Here is an 11,913-nt window from a genome sequence, read left to right on the forward strand (position 1 = left end):
CCAACTGGCTGTGCCCGTGCAACCAATATGCCACCCAAAACCGACCCGGGCTCGCAGCTCTGCAGCGTTGTTGTCCATCTTTGGAGGCCTGCTTGGCTTTACTAAAGAAGATTACCTAAATCCAACTGGAAATAACCTCTGATTATTTCAGAACCTCGGCTTACTCTAATAGCGTCTTGACCGTTACGTTATTTAATTTCCAAGGAGGAAACACCCATAGTTTGACGCACCGTCAACAGTAATAATTCGAGACTGTATGATCATCACATCCAGACGCATGTGGTCTGATCTATGTAGTTAGTAGATGTGTACCAAGATGTTGGCAGTGTTGGTTTTCATCGCAGGCAGCGGGGGCCTCCCTCTGCTACAAAAGCCATGCAGGAAACCCTGATGTTAACCAAATGGTAACAACATCATGCACAATGGACCAGTGTTCTTCTGCTATCAGTGCCTGAAGCTTCAAAAATACAAGTCCTGAATGGTAGATTCAGTTCAATGCAAAACAGCCATCTGGGTTTGTCACTTGCAAAATGCTGTAGCCATAAATTCATTTTGTTTTATTGCATCCTAGAAATTTTGCTCTGTTGTTTATTAAATGCTTACTTAAATACTTTTCATTGGAACATCACGTCAATAACTCCATTGAATTTAGCTCCACAGTCATTTGTCGAGCAGTCCACAAAATTTTTATTTCCATGAAATCGTAGCATTGTGTAGTAAATCAGCTTGATCTTGCATTGCTTGCATCCCAGGTTACTTAATCCTGTGAGTGATCCTATCATTTCAGCTGGTCTAATCTAGCAGATGACCTTGCAGACAGAGTAATACAGGGTTATATAAATGACTGGCTTGATGTCACACCGGGACTAATCTCCATAATCTGACCTAGTCATTCATGGGACAGAGCGGGTGGAGGACAGGTGAACATACGAATATAATGTTAATGTATGAGGAAGCGACCGTTTATCAAGGGGCAGATGAAACACTGTGTGTGGGATGCGAGAGATAAAAACATCTTTTTAAGAGTTCAGTGAGAAACAGCAGCGCTCACAGTGTGAATTGTACTATTGCCAGCTTGAAAGACCTTTTAACCGCAATCTTCTGTCCTCCATTTGTCTTTCTGCAGACACTGCGAGGTACAAAGACACCAGTCTAGTCAGTTGATTAAAAGCCTTCCTATCTATAGTACTTTATATAACCGCTGCAGTAACTTTGTTCATTTATTAATGTTATTGCTGTACATGCATGGAGAAAGAAAAGGGTTTTGGAGAGGGTTGTTTGCTAACACCGGGCCTCCTGCAGGGCGTGGTTATTGGTGTAATACTGCAGGCTGCAACAATAGGATGATTAGATTTGTGCCAGTGGGTCCTAAACTGTGGTTTGTGGAAAATTAGGGGAGGGGGGGCGAATTTACCAAACCCTCCAGATTCAAGCTAATTGTTGCCCTTTCTGTTTCCTCCCACAGTCACAAATTGCAAATTATTTATTATTCATTCCTGTGGAATCAAAAGTAAAATGAAAAGATGTGGACTAATTTTTATTTTTTTTATATATAAAGAAAAGTTGATCTCGCTAGCCTTTACTGCATGTAGTGTACCCATTTATTTATCTATTTCCAGTATTTGGAATGGGGGAAACCCATCACGTCGGTGGTTGTTTTGTTTGGGATGTAAATGCAGAGTCAGAAGAAGCTTTAGTGTTTAAGACAAAGCCATGTCATGTGCCTTCGTGGGGTGTGCATGGTTTTCCATCTGTGTGAGCTATTAGTGGAAGATATGTGAGGCATGCAGAGCTCAGTGTGGGTGTGTGTGTGTTTATTTGTTTGTCAGCACATTGCTCCCAGTTCTCCCCCTCCACGCAGGTGAATCATCAAAAACAGACCACCACAGAGCTCTCAGGTGATGATGAGAGACAAAGAAACATCAAGGGAAGCAAATTCTTCAAACTACAATTGTCACCATAATGTTGTTATGCTCTTTAATCAGTAATTTGTGCCAAAAGGACAACCGGTTGTGAAAGAGAAACATACGATTATCTACGAATCCCATGAACACAACGTTTGTACGTTTTTTTAAATAAATTAAATTATGAGCGAAATGATAGAATATTAAATATTTAGACCCTGAGACACTTTTTTCAGGAGAAATGAAATCAGTTTATAGATTTATCAATTCACACAGAACAAATCATAGCTGCACCCAACGCTGTCAAATGAGAGACACTCGCAGCGTTACCACTGCAGCAGCAGCAGGTAACTGCAGCTCTGCAGACACCTCAGGGCTCGCCAGCACCAAACTCAACATCACAGTAACAATTGCCAAGTTTATCTGTAAAGACATGCGACCCTACAATGTGGTTGAAAATCCGGGGTTCTGTGAATTGATCCAAACATTGTGTAATTATTGTGTAATATTTACATTGAAAATGGCACTTGATTCAAATAAAAGGTTAATACATTTGCCATTAATAGTTGTTTGCTTGTTTATAATATCCATAATTAATTTAAACCTGATTTCCTTACAAGAAACAACAGGGATCTCAGAAACTTTGCCTGCACTGTCCAGTAAAGTTACTGAATCGATTTCAAGTCACTGAATCGAATCGAATCGTTCTAAATTAACCCAGATCGCCAATGAATCGAATCGGCAACCATGAATCGTGATTCGAATCGAATCGTTGTTAAAATGAATCGTTACACCCCTAGCAGAAATTCATTGTGTGCAGAAATAATATTGCGGTGAGTCGACCGGCATAGAACATTTTTTAAATGGTACACACACACTCACACACACAACAGCCCTAATAGCAGCAGTGACGGAGGCTGTCATCGATGGCCCCAGGTCTATTTGTATGTGTTTATTTAGTAAGAGAGTAGAAAAACATCTGCTGTCTCTCACTGTGACTGTACACAGCTCACAGGAAGGATCGCTGAATGCTGACAAAACTAATCTTGTGCGTTACAGGCATGTATCTGGCTAAAATGATAAACGTGGAAGTCACGTCATTACATATTTAAGCACTCTGTTTGCTCTGAGAAAAGTAGTGGGCTGCTATCCACATCATATCTACTTGTTTACAACAGGAATACACTATATATCTTTTCCCCAGGAAGCTGTTAAAGGTTTTGGTGATTTGCCCACAGTCTAATTTATTATGACACTCTTGTGTCATATTTGTGAGATCTGACACCTAATACAAGTTAAGCAAGAATCTTTATGAGAGAGTTTTTGCTGACATTCTGAATTTGTGGTTCCATAAGATCACTAACTGATCGCCGCTGATCGGCCTTATTGATTGCTTTTATTCGTGGGGAAACGACAGCCAGTGATGCTGTTACCAGCTTCCTGTTTGACAGCACGGAGGCGGGCCCTCAGACTGAGCCTGACCTGATCAGTTACATGTGGTTCGTTTATTAATGGTAGGGGCAATAAAATAGAGCCGAATAAATAGTCTTGGACATTTGTGGACCAAAATTCAGCAGATTTCACACCCTGACTTTCTTTCTCCGTTCCAGTCTCTCCTTCTGTCTGTGTCTCTGTCTCAGTAGGAGGTAGCTAGTTTACTGCAGTGGTGTTACATAACTGACTAGAAGCAGCTGTGTGTGTGTGTGTGTGTGTGTGTGTGTGTGTGTGTGTGTGTGTGTGTGTGTGTGTGTGTGCGCCTAGATATACTGGCTTCATGCAATTTTCATGCCACCTTTTTACATAGAGGACGTTGGTGTTTTTTTACCGCCATGTACACCCCCCCCCCCCCCCCCCCCCCACACACACAGAACCCAACTGTTTTGTGTCCAATGAGACGAATAGACAACCAGATTGCGCTAAATGTAAAGCAGGTTTGCGTGTGTGCAATGTAAAGAACAACACTTAACAATCTGTCAGGGTGCTTGCTGACACCTAAGCTTGCTAAAACCTTTTAAGAGCTTGATAGCAAAAAGCCATGACGCCATTAACCATCAGATAGTACACCATTACTTGGCTTGCAGTAATTTCCAAATTTATGTAAAAAAAGCAGTTTGAAGCTGTGGTATTCAAGATGTCCTTTTCTTTTCTTTCCGCCACTATTCTCCTTTTCTGCATCGATTTATTGACTGTCAGGTTGATGGCTCCGCTGAGCCGCACATCGCTCCGTCTTTGCCTCTCACTTTGTTAATGGTGACCTTGCCTGCGCAGCTTGTTGAGTCTGTGTGTGTCCGTTGTGTGATCGATGTTCTCACCACTTCTGGGAAGCACAATGACTCACTCCTTTCTTCCCGAACATCTCTTTCTATCGCTCCCAGTCTTTGGTCTGCTCTCGTGGGAGCATCCATGTAGCCTGATGGGTCGCAGGTAACAGAATGGTGCTTTTTTGATATGTGCTTTGATCTAAGCAGCGTTCTCTAAAGAATAACTGCAGGGACTGTTGGGGAGAGAAAGCAAATAGTCCACCAATTACAGCGCCCCCCATTTATTCAAACCGTTTTGTTGTCTCAACACTTCGGATATATATTTGGAGCATATCAATTTGATTTTGCTTTTTTTCACAAAGACGTTAAAATGTTCATGTTTGCTTACATTTCTGATCTCTTCAAAGAGGAATATACCGAAAGTGATCTAGTTAGTCGCAGGGACACAAGTGTGCCTGCAGCTTCTGTTGGCACAAAACCATCAATCAGACACGCATCAATAATGGAGTGTTGATGTAAATATTTAAAATCTGCTTCCAAAGTCCTTCTGTGACATTTCTTTCCTCCTCCTCCCTAAATGCTACACCTGACTCAGTTCACTTGTTTTGTTTGGAACAAAAACCACCTGCTTCCTCCTTTCCTTTCCTTTCCTCGTGCTCTCCCTCCCTCCCTCTCTCGCTCTCAGCCTCCTTCCTTCCTGCTCACTTTCTCCCCTCGTGACTTCTGCCCTACTCTTAATTTCACACCATTTCTCCGGCCTCTTTTTGGGACGCTTGTCATTTTTCTTGCGGTTTTCTCACGCCAGCGCAGGATATGGAGGGATTGTTTTGTGTTTATGGTAGAATGGGAATGGGAGGGATGTGAACAGAGAGAGAAGGGATGAAGGGAAAGAAGGAGAAAAAGAGGTTGGTGTTTGTCAGTTATCTGATTGTTGAGTTTCAAGGAGCTGGAAGGAGAACAACCTTTGTTTAATGGAGTGATGCACAACTGCTTTGTCAGCATATCAGACAAAGCAGTGGTGCAATAATAAGTAAAGAATAAAGAAAGAAATGGATAGAAGCAATATTTTCCTTATTGACAACAAAGACTAGAAGAGACCAACAATGTCTTTTTTAAGCCTGTTTGTTTTGCCGACGTCACAAAAAAAGTTGGGCAATGTAGTTTTTAGTGAGCGTGAATAAACTTTAGTAATGTAGGGAAGTATTTTGCAGGAGATTTACATTTACATTTAAAAGTCAGGAGTCGGGGGTCAGCAGGATTGAATAGAGCGCTCATGTTCATGGTAATAAATGAACTCGTCACAGTGCAGCAACGTGACTCATCGAAGTGTTTTTAATATATTCTGGCCAATGATGGAGGTCTACGGCATAAAGGGAAATATATTAAAGCCTTTGGATACAGACATTTAAAAGTAGGATCAATTCATTGTTGTTTGGTGTGTGTTGAGCTTTCGCATGTTGGATTGTTCGTGTGATGCTACAGAGCATAATCTTGCCTGTGATTTTAACATCTTTTCACACAACGCAATTTCAAAAAGTCTCCTTGCACTCAATCAAGTTTGGTCTAATCTAAAAAGTATATTAAAATGATATAAAATAAAGCACAAAGAAGTGGATACGAATGGAAAAGTTGTACTCATTGGTCACAATCCAAGCTCCATATTTAGTGTGTGTGTGTGTGTGTGTGTGTGTGTGTGTGTTTGTGTGCGGAGGAAGTGTCCAGGGTAAAATGAGCACTTTGATGATAGATGGAGCAGATTGTACATTTTTCTTTCCCACGATCAATCAACAACAATCATTGCCGTCTGCCGGGTTAAATAATAACCTTTTCCGTCGGTCTCTCCATCTTTCCGGCTGTCCGTCTCTTTCTGTTTCCTCCCTACTCGTCTCGCCTCATCCTCTCCCCTTCTTTTTCACATGTCTTTTATCTTCTTTCTCACACTCCTTTCTCTCTCAACTCCACTCATTTATTTTTCTCTCTTTCTGAAATACTTCCTGAGTCTTGATTCTCTCAGTATTGTTCCCTCAGAGTGTATGTGTGTGTGTGTGTGTGTGTGTGTGTGCGTGTGGTGTGTACCTACAGTACTAGGAGAGTGTGGGAAATCAGCTATTATGGTAGATACGTCTGTGTCTGTGTGTGGGAACAGAGACATGTCCTTATTTACTAACAGTGTTTTTTTCTGTATCGTGTGTGTGTGTTTGTTTGGGGGGGGGCTGTGAAACTGTTTAATAGAATTAGTTTTCCTGTTTTGATGTTGACAGACCTACAAACCGATTCCTGTCTGCTGCTTTGTCTCCTGTTTTTATGGCTGTGCCACTATTTCAACAGGTATTGTGTGTTTGTGTGTGTGCCTTTTGTGTGTGAAGGCTGTAAATGTGCAACTACGGCCTTAATTTTCCGCAGACGTTCATGTACTGCTTTGTGCGCCCGTGTGTAGGACCGACAGCAAGGGGGGAATAAAAATAAACCGAGGGAAACAAAGTTTTCCTCCGCTTGAACAAACCCCACAACAGGAAGCCCTGTATGAATGACGCGTCCATATTAGGAGCCAGGAAGTGAAGGTGATGGAGTCTCCGTGGTGACAGGGGGTCTGTGGGTCTGGTCACCACAGGGACAGGGGTCAGCCCTTGTTTATGGCCCGCTCATGAGAAACACAGAGGTCGGCGGTTGTATAGGACCCGTGAAGTTTGAGCGAGGTGCAAAGCGACACAATGGTAGTCGACGCACACCACGTATTCACGTCATTGCTCTCGCACCACGTTTCCTGTCCTTTCTCCACTGGCGACTAACGAATACGGGCATATTAATCTTTCAATTAAAGTTAAACTTTCCCCGGCATGTTTAGTTCTGTTGTAGTACACTTCATACACGTGTTTTCCTGCAGCCATACATTTTAGTTCTAACACTTGAAGTAATGCTGCGCGTCCACGTTTCATCCAGGCCAGACGCAGTAATGTAGTTTCCATGTTTTCAATGACCCACAATTGCATGACCGCCCCCTAAGTTTGACGGTCAAACCTCATTTTAACAGCTGCGGAAAATAAAAAAGAGATATCTGGAGTCGTGATGTAGCAATGTTTTTTTGGGGGAAATCCGACTGCGAGAGGTTTACAGACGATGATTCATCAACAGCGATGAAAACATGAACATCATCATGAGTGCAGCAGGGAGGACAGCAGCATTTTGTCAACAAACAAACTCCCCTAAAAACAGCTCCATCAGCATCATATCCACTGTGTGGAGCCAATCCAGATTACCCTGAATTTACCAACCAAATGAGCATCTCATTCTGGAAGCAGCGCCTCAGTGACCAGTTAAATTGTCCCGACTCACGCCTCAGACGCTGAACTCCAAAACAGATTTCAAAGGGCCATCTAAGGACCTCCCACTCCATCCCCTCTGTTCTTCCATCTTTCCTGTTTACTGAGGAATCATATATCAGTTAATTGATCTACTGCACTCTTGATGTAATAAAATATGCGTTATGGTTGGAAATTCTCTCTGAATTTCTCTCAACTTCCTTTGTTGGCTTTTTGCCCCTTTGTTTGAGGAGTTATTTAACAATGTATTTCTTAATACATTAATACATTAATGTATTTCTCAAACTTGCTCAGAGCTATTAAGCCAACTTATGGTGCCATAGCTTCAAACTTGATGTGGAAATATCAGCAGTGGGACGGACATAAGTAGATATTTTCATTACTGTCTGACGTGTCTCCATATTGAAGGGATAGTGTGGCATCCAAATGGCACTTAATGGATTTGTCCTTTCTTATATTGAGCCGCATTGCGCTACAGTGAGACTGTGATGAAGTCCTGATTTAATTATATGTATCTACTATATACTGTCTGTTTCCTCCATCTTCATCTGCCTCCTCTTCCTGTGGGCAGTGAACTCATGGGTCCAACGGCGTAGTCTGTAATTGTAATTTTGTTATTTCCTTGCGGTGATGATGCATGTCTGTGTAATGCCTCTGGTCTCAATATGCAATGATTGACTTTTATTGGTATGAAAAACTAATGGAGGCAAGGCTGTTATAATCTGCAGTAATCTTTACGTACAATAACAATATTATTTTCAGTGTGTTCAGAATGTTTTGATCACGAGTCAGAGTACAAAAAAAAAGAATAACTTGTTTGCAGTTTCAAATGAATCAAATGCATAGCCGTGTTTTTTTTATAACATACAAATATGGAGTGTATTTCAAACCAAACAAACCAAAAACCTCTCACTCCTTCCAGATGCTATTGCACCCCCTGGTGGAGGGTAGAAGAACTCCACGGTCAATTCTGTTTATCGGTTCTGTATCTGTGAGCGTCTGTCTCGATGCGGACGATAATCAAAGAGCTCGCGCCGTCGACATCGCTGTTTACAACACGCACATGCGTCCGTCTGTGTGCAGGCCTCCCGGAGCAGTACTACAGTCTGACGTGGTTCCTCAGTCCGGTGCTCGGACTCTTCTTCACTCCTCTGATCGGCTCGGCCAGTGACCGCTGCACTCTGCGATGGGGCAGGAGGAGGCCGTTCATCCTGGCTCTCTGCATTGGGACGCTGATAGGAGTGGCACTGTTTCTCAATGGATCGCTGATCGGTGAGTGTTTATTATTTGATGTTTGTAGTCTGTGTGAGAACGGGAACTGAGAGAGGGCAGTTATTTATTTATTTAAATTTTATATTCTGAGATGTTTGGTCAGCTGCAGACATGTTGTAAGAACTAAATGTTCCTTTAGTATTTTTTCAGAGGGAAAAGCTTGCAGTGCGTCCAGATTTCACAAAAAGCAAATTGATAAATAACTAAATTCTCCAATAATTTACTGAGATTACTTTAAAGGGGTTACCTCATCAAATATTTAAATTACAGATTAATTGTGAAAATGTACTGTTAATGTTTTCACAATAATTTACATTTTACTTGATTATTTTTACTTTTATATATTATTACCACTCTAAAAGAACAAGCTGGGGGAGCAATATACAGATGTAATATCTCTAAATACAAACACGTGTGTCTATAAATGAAAGAAACATGGCCGTGCTTTATGACATCTCCTGAGCGCTGTTATCTAAACCTCTTGAGACCCTCACAGCCTCAGTGGGAATTGAACCCCAAACTCTGATGGTGCAGACACTGTTGTTTTGCCCGTCATGCATGAGTGCCACAGAGGAACTGAGAGGACGCGACAGCTTCTTTTAGCAGCACTTGCCGAAAGCTTTTCCCCGCTGGGCCGTGTCTCTCCCGAGAGACCGGCGTCATCCTCAGTCTGACCCTCGGCTCATTACGTCACCCAAACGTCAAGGACGCGAAAACAACCGATTTATCAATTATGCCAAGCAGCTATTGATCTCTGGGTCAACTTCATCTCCATTATTCCAGTTCTCATGTTATTAACCATATCTGTCAAACTCCCACGCACAGACCGCAGCAGTGTGAGGTTTGTGTCGTCCGCGTACCGCTAATTGCATTGATGGTGACAAACCCTCTTGTAAAGATTGAGTAATTGTGTTAGAAATTTGAACATATTGTTTGAAAGAGAAGAGAAAAATCCAGTGACCACCAACTAAACTCTGTACACTGTACAGTGGTTTTAACACTCTTTACAGCTTTCACTTCATTTTTGTTCCAGTTATTTATTTCAGCCTCATGGAATAAAACAGAATGCAATTAAGTCCTTCCCACACTGGAGATGGAAACCTCGCTCTCCATTTTATTGCCCAAAGGTGCCTCCATGTCAATAGCACAGCCTGCCTACTCATAGCTAAATATTAGCTTGCTAACAGCTAACTCTGTCATCATCCATCATCATATTAGTTAACAGCTGCATCCCGACTAGTCAACAATTACTATGATGATGAATAGCTCTAAAAATCAGCAGCCTTTTTTTAGAAATAGCAGAATTAATTAACAGTATAAGAAACACAAGCAATGGCTTCAAATAACCTGCAAATACTGCAAAGAAGGATGTTATTCTAATTTGGTTTCTTTGCAAAAGAAGAAGTAGTGTCTTTGGTTACCTCCGTAGTATTTCCCTCAACAGTTGGTTGATGTTATCAGTTGTCAAATCAATCAAATTCAAACAATAGCCAACTTTAAATGTCTGCAAATAAAACAAGTGTAATTAATTGTTTATTAATAACAAGAGCGAGAGCTGTGTGAAGCGTTTTATATCAGCAGATTCTATTCCGTTCCAGCCCCGTTCTTCTGCACAAAGGTTGGCTCTCAGGTTGTCTCAGGGCACCGCGCGCGCGTGTGTGTGTGTGTGTGTGTGTGTGTGTGTGTGTGTGTGTGTGTGTGTGTGTGTGTGTGTGTGTGTGTGTGTGTGTGTGTGTGCGTGTGCGTGTGCGTGCGTGCGCGCGTGCGCGTGTGTGCGTGTGTGCGCAAGAGCATCTTGGGAAAACATGGGAACAGTAAACTGTATGGGAGGGATGGAAGATTAGGAGAGAGAACCTGTATGTTTCCATGGTTATGTATATATGAAATATACGTGTGTTAACAGACATGGGAAAACTGTAGTAACCTGTAATGAGTGTGTGTGTGTGTGTGTGTGTGTTGATATGGGAACACAGGCGTAGGCAGTTCACAGGGAAATGCTTCCTGTTTGCTTCCCCCTTTTCACCAATCACAATTCACTTCCTGTCCGTCTGCCTGGCTCTAGTGAGTAGTGCGGCTCCATTGTCCAACACGCATACACACACACACGCACGCACACGCTCACACACTGCAGTTCTTTCGATGAACATTTGTTTACCGACATTGATGGATTTCATTGCAAAGTCATGCTGCGTCACTCACTCACACACCCACACACACACACACACACACGTGTGTTGTGTTGTCTCACACAGGCCGTCATACGCAAATACACATTGAGCCTCCGGGTCTCAAATTTAATTTGCCAAATGTAAATGTACATATATGTAGACTTTTTGTTCAATTTCTCTTGATGTTTATTGGCCTTTTTTAAACATTTATTGCATCATACAGATTTAGGACAGATTTTCCCTTTTAAAATAAGTTTCAGATTTCCTTCTTAATGGTGGCAGATATCTCAAAATCTTGATTCAAAAGTTAAACTAGGGTTTAGGATTAAATATACCAACTTATACAAGTGATCATTTTCGGCGGCTTTTATTGTTGTCAGTTCACTGCATAATGACAGCAAAGATGTTTTTTTACAATCAAAACTGTCTGTGTATTTGTCCATTAGGTCTGGCAATGGGTGACGAGCAGGGGAGACAACCAATCGGAATCGTTCTCACTGTGCTGGGAGTGGTAGTGTTGGACTTTAGTGCAGACGCAATGGAGGGACCAATCAAAGCCTACCTCCTAGATGTGGCGGACCCGGAGGAACAAGACATGGCGCTCAACATCCACGCTGCCTCAGCAGGTGACCCTCCTGATCTCTGACTCACTTTCTCAGGATTTTAATATGACAATAGCAGGTTGAAGTGAAGTGGTTGGAATTGACACAAATTTGACACAAACGAACACCCAGAGACAAAAATACATCTCTTCATGTTGTGTCTGTACGTCTAAACCTTTGCCCACGCGTGCAGGTCTCGGCGGTGCGGTCGGCTACGCGCTCGGGGGTTTGGACTGGACACACACCTTCCTCGGGGCGGCCTTCAAGTCGCAGGAGCAGATCCTGTTCTTCTTCGCTGCCATCCTCTTCTCCGCCTCTGTGGTGTTGCATCTCTTCAGCATTGACGAGCAGTCCTATTTATCCCAGCATGACAGATTGGATCAGGT

General features: G+C 42.3%; 1 protein-coding gene across 1 annotated transcript in view; it reads left to right on the forward strand.

Annotated features, from left to right (window-relative positions):
- Positions 1-11,913, forward strand: part of slc45a4a (solute carrier family 45 member 4a) — a 36,375-nt gene that overhangs the window by 17,636 nt on the left and 6,826 nt on the right. Inside the window, exons 4-6 of the mRNA XM_040188166.2 lie at positions 8,569-8,757; positions 11,372-11,551; positions 11,721-11,911. Coding sequence (XP_040044100.2) covers positions 8,569-8,757; positions 11,372-11,551; positions 11,721-11,911 — 560 coding nt within the window. The remainder of the gene's footprint in view (positions 1-8,568; positions 8,758-11,371; positions 11,552-11,720; positions 11,912-11,913) is intronic.

Source organism: Gasterosteus aculeatus, chromosome 10 (genome assembly GCF_964276395.1).
Source record: "Gasterosteus aculeatus chromosome 10, fGasAcu3.hap1.1, whole genome shotgun sequence".
NCBI lineage: Eukaryota > Metazoa > Chordata > Actinopteri > Perciformes > Gasterosteidae > Gasterosteus > Gasterosteus aculeatus.